An 18,218-nucleotide genomic window follows, 5' to 3' on the forward strand; every position below is an offset into this window, starting at 1 on the left:
GAACGCCCATGCTGGTGGAGATGGAAGTGCTGTTATAATTTGGTGGCACCATGACAACATGCTACTTGTTCCAGCTCAGAAACTGCCAGGACAAACCATATGCTGGACACACGACACATCTCTTACGTAACGGCACCATATGTCAAAAACGTTTCCATTTCCTGAGTGTGCCCTTTCTGTTCTTGTAGCACCTCTGTAACCTTAAAGAGACCAAGCGAGCAACCAGCAGTCTCTCTTTAACTCCCAGCTCCTGATATGTTCACAGCGTCCGTCTCACTGACGTTCATTAATATAGGAGTCACTTCTGGGAAAACAACATCTCCTTTTAAGCTTCAGTAGTGCTATCTTTGCAAACAGCGGGTCTCATTTCTTAACTTATACTTAAATGTGTCCTAAATGTAGGTACACTTAAAAATAAAAAAGGTTCTTTATTGGCATTGATGGTTTCATGAAGAACCTTTCACATCCATGGATCAAGTATAGACCAATGCCAACAGACCGCATAAGGGTAACACACTGATCCGACAAAACGCAGCAAACCTGTCTGTTGCCTTAGATCGACATCTGTCTATTAAAAAATTGTTTAAATATTTTAATGCAGTAGCCTTAAGAAGTTTAAGGTCGGTCAGATTATAAACTTCTAGAAGTCTATTATGTACACAATTGCATTTATATGGATAACTGCACATTTTCCCTCATCTTGAATAATCCAGAGATTTTGTGTGAGAATATTTTCTGCGCACCAAGGTATGCAATTACCGGTGAATGAGACCCAATGAGAGTGTTGTGGTTTTGTGCCCCAATCACTTTATTTTGCCTTTGGAGACTCTCACTCAAAATCACGTTTGGGTGCACAACTGTCTACGAGACCTTGAGGACTGGATAAACCTTCTTGTGACTTCAGGTTGATAACCTTTAGCTTGCTCTTATGGGAATGTTTTGATGGCACTGTGCCTCATACAGATGTGAAATGCATTTTGACTGGCTTCAGTTCATTGGAGCTTACTAACTTCAGCCTTGCTTTGAGGTCGCAGATGATAAACGGATGAGGGCTGGAAATCTATCCCCCTCGCAGGGTTGATCTGCCACTGAAAAAAATATAATAGAGCATTTTTAGGGCAGATTGAGGGTAATGTGACATCTAAAGCTCGGTGTGATTGATACATTTGGGAAAGACCAAAGGTTAGAGTGTATTTATTTTTACCCAACAACTTTTGGTCACATCATACAGGACACAAAAATGGGCAACAAATTGTATTGGTATATACTTAGATATATTTCAAATTTTAGGATCACCTTTGTACCAGTATGTTTGATATTCCTATTTCTTATTACTCCAAAACTGTGACACTCAACCTGAGTACCAGTCTCTTATTAGAAAATCAACATAATCATAGACATTAAATTTTGATGAAGCACAAGCCAGGGATTTCAAAAATAAAGTCTGAGGAAGTAAAACTGACATTCACAATAAGCTTTTGTCTGTCGCCCCGTTCAAAGACACTTTATATATTTCTAGCTCTCTTACAATGCTGTTAACCTGTATTTCCTTCACTCTTCGTCTCTGTCCTTACCTTGACTTTTTTTCTCTTCTCTCGCATTCCATTTTCTGACAGAGGAGAGTGTTTATGAGGAGATCACGCTCGGTAAACATGAAGCCCACTAATATCCACCTGTCCTTTCCTCTGTGCTCTTCATATCTCCTATATGATATTCAGTAGATACTGATAGTACAGTCATAGCATCAGCATTGTATACCTACATATGCACACTTTGTCTTTTCCTAGTGCTCTGATGTATGTGTGTTGTCTCTCTCTGGCAGAGTCCATCAAAGAAAGTGAAGAGGAAGGTAAATTCATTAGTGTATAGCTCTGTGCGCTGTGTTGGTCCTGCTGGACTCTCTGTAGGCTGCTTTAGGTCAGACAGAACCAGTGTGAGACCGCAGACCACCAATAGAATAAATATCCCTGTAGATCCAGTGCAGTAGGGTACTAGGTTTTAGCGAAAAAGGATGGAATGATGGATGAGGTTTGGTGTGTGTGTGTGTGTGTGTGCGTGTGTGTGTGTGTGTGTGTGTGTGTGTGTGTGTGTGTGTGTGTGTGTGTGTGTGTGTGTGTGTTCACACATTCATTCATTTGCCCATGATGTTGCATAAGCATTGTAACTGTGTGTACATATGTAGAAAATACATTTTTTATGTTCATGCTGTTAAATCTTTTCATGTCCATGCTGTCAAAATCAGTTCATTTTTCCTTTTTTTTTTCTAAATGTCATCACCAGAATCTCCCTATGTAGAGCATGAAATTAAGGAGGAGGATGGCCATGGTTATGTGGACGATAAAGGTAATCTTACCCATGTAGCTCAGCTATTCTTCTATACCTATTCTGTAAACAGTAGGTACAGAAGTACACTGTAGGTGTCGACTGAAATAGATTTGTGTCTGTTTTCATATCTGTGATAAGTTTTAATGTTTCTAATTCACTAAATGCTGTCCTGCATGCTCTTGAATGCATTCCCTGCTCATTTCATTCCATTGACAACAAGGTAATATTAAAAGTTTTACCCCTTTGCATTCAATCAGATTGTCATCAGTGATTGAAATCAATTTGTTGGCACTCAAGAGAGCATGCAGATAAACACTGGCACTTGTCTTACGGGTGTTGTTGTGTAACATTAGTGGCCGTTGATGCATGCGATAGTCTCACAGTGTAACGGAAACGTGGCTGTCGCACGCATGATGTCGTTAATATTCCACGAGCATTGGGAGTGGCCCACAGCCATTAATCATGTTTGTGAATGTCTAATCTGGCTGTTATTTGCAGCAATTCCATTTTCATGCCTGTCTTAAAGATTAATAAGTATAGGTGTACGAGACTAGAGCATGCTGGGAAAAAACATGAACTCACATTGATAATCCACTCTGTGACAAAGTCATTGCTGGTCCAATCAACAATCATGTGACTGTAGGGCAGTTTGAGTAACAGTGTCTTAACCTTAATGGAAGGAACAGATAAAGGAGACTTTCTTGACACTGTGTCCTGAAACAGTATTTCAGTTTGAACCTGAAATAAGTTGATTTGCGTCCTTGATAATTAGGTGCCATAACGTTTTTACTATGAAGGTTCCTCTTAAGGAAACTGATATTGGACCCACTTCGAAGGAACCATTACAACACTTCTGATTCGGTAGAACATTTTATTAAATAATTAATGGCTACAAAACTTATTTGCGTATAATCAAACAGTAGAGGTTAGTGCTAGCAACACCGAAGTTATGTGTTCGCCTGAAGTGATAAAATGTATTGAATGCAACAATGTAAATGTAAAATAACTTCAATGTCTGTAGACACAGAATCATACGGTGGAAATTGTTTTATAAAAATATTATAATATAATAAATATGTATTATTATTATTTACTTTTATTGTAAATAATTTATTGTAATTATTTACATAATAACTGTTCTTTCAGGTGACTTTATTGTAGATCATTTTATACTACTAACTATAAGATTACATGCACTGGATTGTGATATATTAATAGCAGTGAAGCATAGATCTGTACTGCCTGCAGAAATGGATCAGATGAAGTAGACAGGACGGTATGCAAACATTGGATTTAAATGGACTTTGATGTTTTACTATTTCTTCATCATGATAATAGCCAACATAACATGGAATTCATAACCCATTTTACTTCCATAATATGATGTAATACGAATCCAACAGGATATTCAATGAGTAAAAAGTGGGACAGGACTTGATTTGTATCTATTGGAATAGATTGTATCACGATTGCTGAAGTTGTCTCTATATTACAGTTGAGGGGGAGAGATGCTTTTTTTTTTTAAATCCCCAAGATAAACATTGTTCTTTATAGCATAATTCACTGATAAATCATGCACCATAAAACCATGAACATAAATATTGACTTCATGTTGACTGTAATGATTGCCTTTACTCTGAGCATGTTAAAACCTTTATTTAAACAAAAATTTAAATAAAAAAGCACATTTTAGAGAAGGGTACCATTGTTTGAGTTGCTCCTCTAACATTTCATTGTATGTTTGTTCACCTCATTAAAGATTTCCCATTGGCAAACAGTTAAACCGTAATTCTTTTAAAGTTAAAGAAATCAATTAACTTTAATTGTGCTTCTCCACCAGTTTTGAGGTGGTTTTACTGTGTGTCGGGTTTCCCCCGACAGAGCCCTATTACTTCTCAAAGGAACTTAATAGAATTGGTATTTGAAGAGGCCACTAGTTCCTAGTATTTGTAGAGAAGTTTGCGTAGCTGTTTTAAAGTGAACATTTGTAAACAGACACTTGTCCTAGCAGCCCGCGGGCAGTGTTTAGCTCTTTCTGTGCCAAAGAGCTCTCTCACTTTTTTGTGGTCACTATGTAACTATTTTGAATGCAGCTGGAGTTTTTTGTAAAACAAGAGCATCTGCCTGTCTCTTAGCAACAGGTGTTTGTGCTTCAGTATGGTATGTGCGCTTGCCAAATGATGTGACATTTCACTGTCAAAGTTAAACTCTCTATGATATAAAAATATTTGTGTTCGGTCAATCTCTGCCAAGTCGTATGGTGTTGACACAATGACCTAAATAAATACCCGCATATAGCACTGATGCTCTGGGTGGTGCATGTTCGAGATGGTGTTATCGCCCTCAAATGTGCCAGAAATATATAATATTATTTCATATGCAACATATACATAAAAATATGACCTAGTTCTGCATCTAAAAGCAGTCAGGAAACAATTCCTCCATCTGGAGAGTTGAAATGTGATTAAAAGTCTGTTTGCATAAATACAGATGTTTGTAATTTGGAATAGCCTTAATTTATGTTTTCGAAGGGTCATAGAGAGCTAGTCTGTTGCAGATGAAGCTCAAATCAAGTGGCGGCTTTTTGATTTATGTTTGTCCGTGTGTGTTTTTTTGTAGATGTTTTATGGCGTGTGACAGCGTAATGAATGGCGGGTTTGATGTAGGTTCGTATTGTCCCGTTGCAGACGCAGGAAACCCATCTCATCAGCTCGCTTATGGCCATACGAGGCTTTCTGCTGACTCATGGCTGTGTATCATAAGGTCTGTGCGTTTGTGCTGAGTCACTCAGACTTTTACTAAGCTGACAAATTAGAACATATGTTACTTTATGGTGTAGATATACTGAGTCTGAACATCTGCACTAACATACTCGCTCAAAGCTTTACGCTATCCAGCAATCGCCTGCAAATTCACAGGGTATTAGGACATCTAAAGATTCGAGATGGATGGATGGATGGATGGATGGATAGGTTTAATACACGCTAAGTTTCGCCCATGGAAAGTGTTTTGTATCAGACTAAAGTTTGAAAGACATATTTAGCCTTCTGAGAATTAAATTGTAGAAAAACAAGCAGGCAACAAAACAATTAAAAACATTCACACACATTTGCCAATGCCAATAAAAGCCCTATTCGCACGGGATTAGTATTATCTGGGGACCTCGTGATCTGACCCCACATCTGAATTTCATGTGGCGCATTTGCACGGGATAACCGAAGACTGTGATTTTACTCGAATTTATTGACTTATCGCCCGGATATGACGTCAATAGGCTATTGCTTGGAAATGTCTTTTCGTTATAGGTCTAGCTGTATGATATATTATGACATAAACAGAATAAAGTTCCTTACCGCATGCTGCTATACATGTCATTCATCTCCATCTAATCATACTTTTTGTTTTTGCTCTTCTGATAATTTTCAGCTTTCACTTTCTGCAAATTGTGTAGTTGTGTATAGCGATAATCTATCAAAACACTCCAACGCAGCCTCCATTCTTCACAAAAGATGGATAAAAAGGCGCACATGAAACAAAAACCTTGAAAAAATTATATGCGATCCGGCCAAATCACAGAGATGCCGATTCGCACGGGACTAATATTATCACAGGACCTCGGTGTTCGGCGAAATATAGTAGGTAATTTGCGGGGGAATTTTTACTTTACAAATTACAGACATGGCCGATTCGCACGGGATTAAGATCTCAGACAAACTCCGCAATTATTACGAATGACTAGAGGTCACCAGGTAATACTTATCCCATGCGAATAGGGCTAAAGAGTGGGAATATCTGTTGTTTAGCTGATTTGTTTATCCATTGATTTCTGTTTTATGTTGATAATAGTTGTACATTAAGTATTTTTTATGTAGTACATAGTTTTATTCATCTGATTTTTGTTTGAGACACAGCAAGTAAGCAAGATATCTTTAAGTGCACCTGGTCTGCTTTGCTCTTTAAACTGTGATTACATTATATCATGGAAATTTCCTCTTCCGATCTGTTCTTGGCCAAAATAAGCTTCTCTGTGAACTACATTTACTGTACTACTGAAAGTCAAAAGTCTGGCTTTGAAAGTTATTATAAGTGACTACATGGTAGTTATCTGTAAATAATAATTTTAAATGTTTGTATGTGATATATTTTATCCCAAGGTTAATGCACCACTCTGTGCAATTTGACTTTTCTGTCACAGCTGACCACCTTTGATCTCTATCTCTCACCTGACCTTGCCCCAAACTTTTGCCCCCCACAATCCACACCAACTGACACACACACACACACACCCCTTGGTTAATACATAATAGCCTTCTGGTTGTGGCATTGTGAACACGCGCTCTTTCCTTCTCTTTTTACTCTGATTCAATCACACTTGGGTGTTTAATTAAAGGGTTCTTGTGACTTGTGAAGTCAAATTGTAAAGAGGCCATATCTTGGAAAACAGGTTTTTCCTCACTTTTCAGGAATAAAACTATTCAACAGAAATCAACAAAAACAGCTCATTCAGAAATGTTAAACTATAAACTATTTAGTTTTATTGTATACTGTATTATTCATTACATAGGCTACAATTTTATTTAATTATTTAAATTTTGTGTGTAACGTTTCATTTATTTTTGTGATTTTTGTGTGTCTTAAAATAATTGTATTATTAAATTTAGAATTATTTATTATTAAAACTTAACTTAAAAAATAAAAAAGTCATTTTTATTGTATTATATTATTTTATTGTTTTTTTTGTGTTGTCCAATTCCCGTCCAACATTTTTTGTTCTCATTGAATATCCCATTTCAGTCAGAAAGACTTAACATTGTGGAAGTAAAGCCGATTGTTAAAGTCCCCCTGAGGTGAAAATCTAGCTTTTAATGTTCTTTATATGTCAATGTGGTGCTTTTAATATGCTTTCAGACAAACCATCTGTAAATTCCATATGTAAGTTTGAAATTGCTGGTGTTTCTGACGTCACAAACTACCTTGTAACCAATCACGCCAATGTGTGATCGTCAAAGAGTGGATCTCTGAGCTGGTGTGAGTGAGTGGAGGCGGGGCTAATTAGCATATTCATAGAACCGCATATACTAAATGAGGCAAGGGTGTAGAGTTACATTCAAGCTATTTTAAGGCATGAAGTTTTTGTGGCTTAAAAGTTTAAATATGTCATTTTGGTGATCAAAGATGAGTTTTAAGGGATACAATTATTGACTTCAGGGGGTCTTTAACACATTTGACTTTTTAAAGATGCAAATGCATTTAGTGGGAGAGTGTAGAAAACCATCAAGTAATACAAACTAGTGCGTTTCATATTACACATTTACTAACATTATTAAGCAACACGAGCTGGGTCTGTCTTCCGTCCCTTTATGAACAGATACGTTATTGGCATGATATTACGACAGGCTTATGGAACAAGGTGGTGTTGTTGTTTCTAAATGGTCAGAGCTCCCGAGCATCACCGCTTCATGTGAAGACCCATTGTTCCCAAGGGCAATCTGAACACAACAAATAGCCATCGATCAGCAGCCCATGATTGATGTTCTGATAGCTTGGGGCTGATCAATAGACTGAAGCAGCACGTGGGCGTGACGGATAGAGATGGGGCTTCCTCTGTCACTGCCTGCTGCTGACTGCAGACTTCCACCTCCACCAGAGCAACAGTCGTGCTCCATAAACAAACTGCTGTTTGCTGATCTGAACCTGGGGAAGGTGTCCTGACAGTGAATGTGAATGAGTATCTTATTGAATGTTCAAGCAATAGTTCACCCAAAAATGAAAATGTAGTTCTTATTTATTCACCCTCATGTTGTTCTAAAGCTGCATGAGTTTTATTCTTCTACTGTATGTAACACAAGAGGTGGCTTTTTGAAGAATATCCTGACCACTCTTCAGTTTAATGAAAGTCAATGCTGCCCATATAGGATTCATGCATTATATTCCAATTACAAAAGTACAAGTCAACACCATTGCTGAGTATTTTCTCCTTAAAGCTGCAGTAGGTAACTTTTGTAAACAAATATTTGTTAAAACTGTCATTATGTCTTGACAGTAGAATATGAGACAGATAATCTGTGAAAAAAATCAAGCTCCTCTGGCTACTCCTAGTGGTCCTACTGCCATTTGCAGAAATACACCGCTCTCGGTCAGAAACAACCAATCAGAGCCAGGAGGAATGTCTTAGCAGTGTCAATCACGCTCGTGTACTCGCTGATCACCCCTCTCTTGCACAGCGCGAGTGTGTACCGTCGTTTGTGACTCTCCTGTTCGAACTCGTTCATCCAAATGAAAGAATCTTTTTTCGAGTCATTTCATTCATTCAACGAACGAAATGACTCGAAAAAAGATTTGTTCATTTTGATGAACGAGTTCGAACAGGAGAGTCACGAACGTGCATCACAGAACAGAGCAAGGCGAGCATTTGTGCTTATAAAACTTAAAGTTTTTTATTTATTTTTGAAATGACCGATCGTTTCGCTAGATAAGACCCTTATTCATCGTCTGGTATTGTTTAAAGCTGTTTAAAGCTGCACTGAAACTGTCATTTGGTCCTTGAACCGTTTGTTAGTCCATTATATGGAGAAAAATCCTGGAATGTTTTCAACAAAAACCTTAATTTCTTTTCGACTGAAGAAAGAAAGACTTGGACATCTTGGATGACATGGGGGTGAGTAAATTATCAGCAAAAGTTTTTTTTTAAAGTGAACTAATCCTTTAACGTTATCGTACTAGCTATTTATAACTTATAGAAAGAGTGCAACATTATAAAGTTACATGTATTGCAAAATACATAATGATTTGAGGACCAAGTTTGTAGTCAAAGTATGGGCAGGCCATAGACAATGTAAAGCATATTGTTGATGTTTCGTCCCTATTATGGCTCGTTTCCACTGAGCGGTACGGTACGGTAAAGTTCGGTACGGTACGCAATTATTTGCGTTTCCACTGTCAAAAGTTGTGAATGGTACCAAAAAGCCGAACCGTACCGTACCACTTTTAGGGTACCCTTCCGTTGGGGTACCTAGCACAGTGGAACGGTACTAAAGGGTGGAGCTAGACTCAAGGGGAATGACAACAAAAGCAGCGCCATTTTTTTAATATACAGTTGGAATATAATACTACGGTTATTCTTTCACGAAATGTAGTTTTAAGAGTTTTTCAGACGAGAATGTAGTTGTTTAAAGCTCAAATCTGTGGTTTATTTATTATGATTTGATTTATGATAATAATGATCCATTCCAGGCGATCACCGGGCGCTCGGCGCTCATGTTCCCCGCCTGGAACACCCTTTCCTCGGCTAGTCGTTCTGACGTTTGCCGCTGACTCTGTAGTGGCAATTCGTCTTGTGTAAATTTAACGGGTGATCTTTGGTCTCATGAATCGATAATTCGTTCCCTGGCCAATCGTTTTGGCTGAGGGTTAAGTGAAGTTTCATATATTTAGGCTATATAACTTTTCCGTTGTAACGTTAATGTTAGACCAGCGCTGAATTTGTATATTTGACTGAATTTTTTGCTTTATCTCTTATTGTATAGCTTATTGTAACGTTACCTTTTACTTATACTTTTATAATGGCTATTATTGCTAAAACTGAAATTTAACTGGGTTGAGTTTTGTCATTTTTTATTTTATTACAAGATTAACACTGTAATGTTGTTTATTGCAACATTTGTACAAATGCAAATATTGCCTCGAATATGTTTAATATTTTTAAAATTTAAACGAAAAGATGCAGGGTTGTGTTATATATACACGCCTATCAAGTAGGGTACTGTTGGCGGTGGAAACGCTAGCCGGATCATGGTTTACTGACCCGACCCGAACCGAACCGTACTGTACCGTACCGGTCTGCTCAGTGGAAACGAGCCATTAGTGAATGTTCCATAACTGTTTATAATCCGCCGTCGTCGGTGGTCCTGCTTACTAGCCTGCACGTTCACGGCAGGCTCCGCTATGGGGGAGGAGTTGTGGAGGGAGGAGCTGTAGCGCAGCAGAGAGCAAGGGGGTTAGACCTATAAGTTGTGCTTCTTCAAATTTTCACGCTAAGTCAACATTTTCTCAAAACTCCCTACTGCAGCTTTAAATCTGCAGTGTAATTGAAATCGTTGGTGTTTCTGACGTCACAAACTACCTTGTAACCAATCACATCAACTTGTGATCGTCAACGAGTGTGGATGGGGCTAATTTACATATTCATAGAACCGCGTATTCTAAATGAGGCAAGGGTGTAGAGTTACGTGCAACCTATTTTAAGGCATGAAGAAAATTTTGTCAAGGAAAAAATGCTTAAATATGTCATTTTGGTGATCAAAGATGAGTTTTAAGGGATAAAATGATTTACTACAAGGGGGACTTTAAGATAGTCTGGGGAATAGACCAAAATTTTGCCATCTTAACCACTGTGACTGGATCATTGAATCAGTGGTAATCTGTGGATTATTGAGTTGAATTTGAGAACTGGATTATTCTGATCATTCATGAACAAATCATACCTTTTTTGTTTACTGAATCAACTTATTCATTAAAAAGATTTGACTCAAGGGAATGATTTTTTTTAAAATATAAATTGGACATCACTGCTTTGTCTTTAACTCTCATTAATGCACCAAAAATACTGGAGTGAGTATTCTTTAGTGGAATAAGTTCATAAGTTTTTGTTCCTGAGAAGGTACACACACACACACACACACACACAGCTGCAACATATACACATATATATATATATATTAAAGTTAATCTAAATGTTTAATCTAATCTCTAAAAAACAAATTGTGTGTTTGATGGAAAAAATAACAGCTTGCAGGTTTGGAAAAACACAAGGGCGAATATATAATGATTTTATTGGGGGTGAATTATTGTTTTAAAGTGGGATAGAATAGGATCCAATTTAACACCCACAGCCAATACTTGATAATGCAACAACAGTCTTGAAAAAAGCATCAGTGGCGGTTTCACACATAATTCTGCGAAGAAGTGGTTTTCACATTATAACGCTCATCAAAGTTGAACTTAGCAATCTTTCTCTCTGATTAAATTCATTAAGCAGTCACACAGTGTTAAAATCACTAGTGCAGGAGAATACAGTGGGAAGGGTGATGAACTGAGAGCATTTCCATGGGACTATTGTACCTGTCGGCCTGCTGTCAGAGAGAAATGCTTTAACAGTGCTTTTAATCTTCTCTAACCTCTTAGATCTGCTGCTTTGAGAGATAATGAGAAAGGTAAGAGAGTGAAGCAGGAGAAAAGAGGCTGGGTTAATGGTTTCTAATGGTGTTCTGGGTCTAATTGTTTTAAATATCGGTGCTTTAAATAAGATTGGTGTTCTCTGTAGTATTTTACGGGGGAAAGGGAAGTGTTCAACCAGTGGTAGTTGTTGAGCCAGATGGACCGATTGTGCTTTAATAATTGTGGTGAATGATGTAGATTTACATTGAGATAGTAATCAAACTTGGATACAGTTTCATATTGGTAAATTGAATCTACTTTTACTATAGATTTATACGATAGATTTTCGTATTATACATAGGTTGTTTGCTGTTGTATTTAGCGTATTTTTTGTATTTTAAAGCTTTTTTTCTAATTGCCATCATAAATGGTAATTAAAAGAGAAAACATAAAAAATTGTTTTTGTACTAGATGATTAGATTAATAATTCTATCCTCAAATAGTAAAATATTTGAAAAATGATATATATGTATACTATTTATTTTAGCTACTTTTTGTTAGTAACTGGTTGTGTTGCTAAATACTTTTCCAAAATAATAGCTTAATAGCATAGTTTAAAGCTGAAATGTGTAATTTTTGCATTGCTAACACCTCCAAAAGTAATTGCAACAATGACAGACAGATTGATTTCTTCAGCTTTAACTACTTTATTAACCTTGACGGTTAGATTTCATTGGTTAACATCAGTACATTTAAAAAAAAATGTTTCAACTTAAAAAAGTAAGTGTATGTGCTACTTTAATTTTAAGTTTAGTCAACTCAAATATTCAAGTTGTCACTTAGCACAATTTCACATTTCAAGTTGACTAAACTTAACATTTTAAGGCAGCACAAACATTTACTTTAAGTTGAATCAATAATTTTTTTTTATTTTTTTTATTTGTAGCTTGGCAAGCTATAGTTTCAAGCACTAAAATCATGTAATTCGTGGCCTTGCATGGCTTATTGCTTTTTTAGACATGTGATTTGACAATGTACTGATCACCAATGCACTGTAAAAAGTAATAAGTTGACTTTACTAAGAAAAGCTGTGGAAACTGATTGCCTCAAATTTTTCAAGCAAATTAGGTCATATTTTTTGACTTGATACTACTCTCTACTACTTTGTAGAGTTAACTTGTGTATTTGTAGAGGTTACCATAAAACTTGAGTACAGGTACCTTAATAAACTCAAGTTTAGGCAACTTACAGATTTAAGTTGAGATTTGTAAGCAGAACTTAAACAAAACAGTTATTTTAACATGTCTGCTTGTTCATTTTACTAGAGGAATGTGTGGAAACTGATTGCCTTAAATTTCTCAAGCAAGTTGTACTCAAAATTCTAAGTTGAGAATACAAAGAAAGACAACAGATTTGGCAAAACACTAGAATGTTTATTTGTTCAACAATATTAATTTTAAAACATTACTTGGCCCGCCAACAACATTTTAGAAATACAGCACATAATGCATTCAAGAAAAAACAAAAAACTAAATACAATAAAAAGATCAATGTTTCTTTGTTTTTAACACCTTTATAAAGTGGTTGAAAGCAGAGCGTGTAAGTCACAGAGTTTGGTACAGAATGGCTTGTGGCCAAGGGACAAAATCACTCTCTGTATGAAGTCGAATGTGCTCTTCAATACTGCAGGATACTCTTAAGTTTAGAGCATAATTTAGTCCAAAGAGCAAACACATTGCTTGTGGAAGATTTTCAAGATCATCCACAACCACCGTACCTTCCAAAATGATTGCCGTTGTTGTGGCATCAAGATGCAGGGAGTAGGGTACGGCAGCGGTTGCAAAGTCCTCGGGAATCACTGTCAGAATACCTATTTCAATGTTGGACATATCTTCATTGTCATCATAGTCCTACAAATGGGAATAGCATATAACAAAAATGAGGTCAAAGAAAGCCACAAAACATCTTTTAAAGGGATAGTTCACCCAAAAATGAAAATCTTGTCATAATTTACTCACCCTCAAGTTGTTCTAAACCTGAATGAGTTTTTTTTTTTTTTTTTTTATCTGTTGAACTGAAAAGAAGATATTTTGATGAATGATGGTAACCAGACAGTTAAGAGTAGCCATTGACTTCCATAGTAGGAAAACATACTATGGAAGTCAATGGCTACTCTCAACTGTTTGATTACCAACATTCTTCGAAATATCATATTTTGTGTTCAACAGAAGAAAGAAATTCATACAGGTTTGGAACAACATAAGGCTGAGTAAATGACAGAATTTTTATTTATGGGTAAACTATCCCTTTAAGAGCACATACTCATTAAAATGTAAAACTAAATTAATAACACTGTATTATGTCTAAATGTAAAGGCGTTTTCAAATAGGACACAGCAGTGGATGCAGGGGGGAATACATACATCAAACAACTGCATGAAAAAACAAATAAAACTGAAGGCCAGTTATATAAATTAAAACTATCAAAAATCTATTGTCTTTCTTATAAATGTTTTTTTTTTGCATTTCTTTACGTAATATAAAATGTATCTTCTTACTGTCTTTTTTCCTCTAAATTCTTAATTTATCTTTCACTTTCTTTTCTCTAACCCTTACTTTGTATCAGTGTCCCGGTGAGTGTTTTTCTTGCCTTCATAACTCTTCTTGCCAGATATCAAAACTGTTTGAAGAACAGTTTGCCTGTTAAATAAGAATCACATCAGAGAAGAAAATACTTACAAAACATGTCTTGTAAAAATCGGTGGGGTCCTCTCCGAGAAGGAGTGGTAGGCCATGATGAACGGCTGTTCGTTCCGCATTGATGTTGGATTTCTGCAAAGTTATAAAAATATATATTGAATAGAGCTCATGACACTAGCACAACACAGAGCAAAAAACAACAGCAAAAGCTACATTTGTTTTTCCATCGAAACATAATACAATTGTGATATGTCAAGGAGCTTACGTCATTTTGAATCTGCTGCAGAATCTTCTTAAGTTTGGAGCCAATGTCTCCAGCTTTAGCCTTGAGTGAATCTGTCCAGTTCTTGAATGAATTCAGTTTGCAGGTTTTGCCAGATATACAGCATGGATCTAAAAAAAGAAAAGAAAAAAAGAAAGAAAAGTAGGACAAACTGATATTACAAACTGACTTTTTACTGAAGAAAGCAAGTCCTAGTAAGAATTAAACACCAAAAGTGGTTAATGATCAATTTGTTTTGTAAATGTTCAAGATTAAATTATATAGGAAACCAATAAAGACTCGTGTGAAGAGGGCTGGCCAAAATAAGATGATAACTGATTGTTAGTTACACTATCGTAATTAATGCATCATGCTATTCATTTCCATGTGAACGACACATGAGCCTCGAACTTTCTAGAAAGAATGAAAGAAACGTTATAACGTTAGGCCGCACAGAATTTTTACATACAATGATAAACCCATAACCGATTAACACAGCTTATAAACTGTAGCTGCTACATAAAACAGTGTTCAATAAAAATCTATTTTTGCAATCTAGCTAACGTTAGTAAGTTAAGCCACTTGTCTCAACTGGTCTCATTCGACATAAAACTACTTCAGTGTGCCTTTTCCTCTTACTGCACAATGAGCAAAATAAATTCTGTTTTTATAAGCAATACAATGACATTAAAGTTGAAAAATAGTTCAAGTGGCTAGCATAACTTACCTAGTTTTGCTGCCGCATCCCGAACACGAGATGAAGTTCTTCGTCGATGTCGTGTCGTCTTCTTCAACCGTCCCATTGCGAAAATGCGCAAATTGCGCATGCGCGAGACGAAAACGCATTTAAGAAATTAAAAGAGGAAGAGTTGTTTCGTCTATGCTGAAACTTAATAACCAACGAACAATAACTATATCAAGCTCTGTTAATAAAAATATAAAAGACTGTGAAGCAGCAGCAGCCGATTGGCTTGCAAATACTCTTTAATCTTCCCAGTTATTTTATAGTGTGAAGGAAAAAAAGATTCCGAACCTTTAATAAATAAATAAACACGCATGTGTGTGGTGTGTGCGCGCGTTAATTGTAGGGTATTTACTAAAAATGTTATTCATTTCATTATTATTATTATTTTTATGCAAATTATGTGCTCCAGAAATTTGCAACAGTGTGAACATGCCTTTAGTACAATACACTTACCAATCTTAAGTACAATGTACTAGATTTGTTTAGTTTAACTATTGCATCCACCTAAAAGTTCACAGTACACAGTATAATCAAGTTAAATCAACTAATTTTCCAAAGTAAGTTAAATGCACTAGTTTTTCTTAAGTAGAATCAGCAATTACTTTTTACAGTGTGGGATTTACAGTTATGTTTACAAATTAGTTTTACAGTGTTTCTGTGTCCAGATATGAATATTGTGCTACAGTTAGCAGTTAGAAGTGAGACACAGGAGCTTCTTCTTCATTTGGTCATCACTATGATGATTGCAAACATGAGCAGATTGTCCTAAACATGTCCATCAGGATCTAATACTGCCCTGCGCAGCATGTCGCTCTCTTTTCCAGCCAACCCAGAGCTGTTCGGAAAACTCTCCTGTTTCCGACACACGGCTATTTGCTCTAAAGGCTGGAAACAAAAAGCAGATCGCCTAAATCCCCTCCACGTGATTTCTGTCATTAACTCGGCGAAGAAAGCCTGTCGCTCCGTCTGCCGGTGCACATGCTGTCTGCTCCCCTTCCGAACCTTTCTGAGATGGCAATTAGGTTTAAGTGAAACATGCTGTTACATGTCTGTATATTTACATTTGCTTGTCCAACTAAGTGGCCGTCATGACAGTTTAGGCATATAAGTACAAGATGCCGTGATTCATAGTTCAGGTGATCAACAAGGTCGGATTCTTATGGAGTTGTAGATTGTAAACATAGAGCTGATGCCCAGCCAGTGCATGTGTGGTTGAATCAGAGGCTGAGAATAGTATGCTTAGAATTCCCGGAGTGTGTCCATATGGCTTAGATTGGAAAAGAGTGGACTCGCGCACAGGTGACGGGTCCTACTGTGATTAGAACAAAGCGTGGACTGAACCCAATGCAGAAATGCTTTGATAGGCCTCACTGTGGAACAGAGCACTGGCTGACTCATCAATGAAGAAAGCTGCCCAGGATTAGTGAGAGGACGAATTACACACAACAAGATCGACCCAATATGGAGAAACTAGTAAAGGGAGGGCAGAAGAGAGAAAAACAAAAGGGTTTGTTTGTTCCTGGCTGTGTTAGTTCATTAGCAAGCTAGTGGGGGAGAGGGCAGCTCTCTGGGCATGTAGCGTACCTGCAGACCTGATGAAGGGCATCTTTTATATGAGCCAAATAAACACTGCATCAGCTTTGTGTATTATAGGAAACCTTTACAACACACTGAAGAAACAGAACATGGATCTGCATGTCTTACCAATTAAAATCGATGTTGTGTAACCTAATGAAGACTATTTAAATAGGACATGACATGGATTTTTATATTTTTTAATGTGTTCCTTGAGGTTCTCTTATAATGTTTATTAGGTTTAATGCACATAAAAATACAAAAACAAATATCTATGCAGAAAAACTGTCTGAAATGATCCATCTTTAAGGGACGGCTCCTTTAAAACTTGTCACTAAACGGACACTTTTATGTTTGGCTTACGTCATTGGAAACAGTATCAACGCCCACTCCTTAGTGTATGCGATTATGTCTTTTGAAAACATTATACAAATAAAACCGTCATTCCCAGCATTAACTACTAGTGAATGAGAATGTACAGAATCTTTTCCAGAAGATTTTCACAAGTTTGATTTGTCATAAACATCGGCATGTGATATAAGATTCAAATTAAATAGATTATTGGTAAAACGTTCTTGTAAATGGTATTGATCATCATAGAGAACAGCCTGAATACTTTAGCTACTAATTAAAGCAGTGGGACTAGTGATTATAAATGAAACATAAATTAATCTAGCAATAAAAAGATTTGTGATTTAAATAATTGTATATAGAAGCAATCATTTGCATACTATTTATTTCAATAAAAATAAACCATAATCAAGGCTGGTTTTAAATTAGATAAATTAGCTGAAGGTAATAATTACTGTGCTAAATATGTTTCATCTACTATTTTCTTACCATAAATCGGGCTGTTAAACAGATCTATTAAATAATTACAGTGCCGTGTTTATCTTTTACAGTGGGTTTGCCAGCCTGATTGTTTCTGATGAGATCCGCTACAGTCAGTTGCTTCAGACTATAGGATGATTTCTTTTATTGTAATTTTTTAAACTGTGTGTGTCGACATGTTGAAGATTAGCACAGAGGCAGTCAATGTGATAAACTGATTCCACAAAAACATCAGCACACTGAGGAATCTTCTTCTTTGACTTCGATTCAAACAGGTCCTCTTGTTGACCTTTCCAAGATGTAAAATAAAATAATAAAATATTTTTTACAATATATCATATATTATCTTTCCATATTTTTTCATAGTATTACTTTATATAATCATTATTATAATTATACAAATTTTAATTAATAAATGAAATGATTATTAAATATAATTACTTAATACATAACAGTTTATAGTGCATATAATTTCTCTAGTCAACTTACTATTTCATTGGCTAGAAGTTCTTCTTTGTGAGTTCAGTTTCTTTAAGTGTAAAAGTATATTTTAAAAAAAAAACGTACCCAGTAATCACAAACTACTGGGATTGTCACGGAAATTCATTGGTCAGAAGGTAATTCT

At 36.3% G+C, this 18,218-nt stretch overlaps 2 protein-coding genes across 25 annotated transcripts in view; one reads left to right on the top strand and one right to left on the bottom strand.

Moving 5' to 3' along the window:
- shank3a (SH3 and multiple ankyrin repeat domains 3a) overlaps window positions 1-18,218 on the top strand; it is a 290,014-nt gene that overhangs the window by 194,192 nt on the left and 77,604 nt on the right. For 19 of the 23 annotated variants that reach the window (XR_013186070.1, XR_013186071.1, XR_013186073.1 and 16 more), the window contains 3 exons: window positions 1,617-1,646; window positions 1,823-1,849; window positions 2,281-2,343. The exons of 3 other annotated variants lie outside the window; for them this stretch is intronic. Coding sequence is in view for 16 of the 20 variants with exons in the window: in XM_077193711.1 (XP_077049826.1) it covers window positions 1,617-1,646; window positions 1,823-1,849; window positions 2,281-2,343 (120 nt within the window). In the remaining 4 variants the exon portion in view is untranslated. The remainder of the gene's footprint in view (window positions 1-1,616; window positions 1,647-1,822; window positions 1,850-2,280; window positions 2,344-18,218) is intronic. One more of the 23 variants, XM_077193705.1, reaches the window with a different exon arrangement.
- On the bottom strand, window positions 12,894-15,804 carry LOC143696876 (uncharacterized). 2 transcript variants are annotated; one of them, XM_077193727.1, is made up of 4 exons: window positions 15,170-15,804; window positions 14,446-14,573; window positions 14,220-14,312; window positions 12,894-13,391 (listed from the first exon to the last, which is right to left on the bottom strand). In XM_077193727.1, the coding sequence occupies exons 1-4, from the start codon at window positions 15,267-15,269 to the stop codon at window positions 13,086-13,088; spliced, it is 627 nt and encodes a 208-aa protein (XP_077049842.1). In that variant the 5' UTR covers window positions 15,270-15,804; the 3' UTR covers window positions 12,894-13,085. The 2 variants fall into 2 exon arrangements, 1 of the variants encoding a protein (XP_077049842.1); XR_013186074.1 differs by lacking the exons at window positions 12,894-13,391; window positions 14,220-14,312; window positions 14,446-14,573 and adding an exon at window positions 14,819-14,856 and having other exon boundaries at window positions 15,170-15,222.

The sequence above is a fragment of the Siphateles boraxobius genome, unplaced genomic scaffold, assembly GCF_051911475.1.
Source record: "Siphateles boraxobius isolate OS27281-9 unplaced genomic scaffold, OSU_SipBor_1 31, whole genome shotgun sequence".
Taxonomy (NCBI): Eukaryota; Metazoa; Chordata; class Actinopteri; order Cypriniformes; family Leuciscidae; genus Siphateles; species Siphateles boraxobius.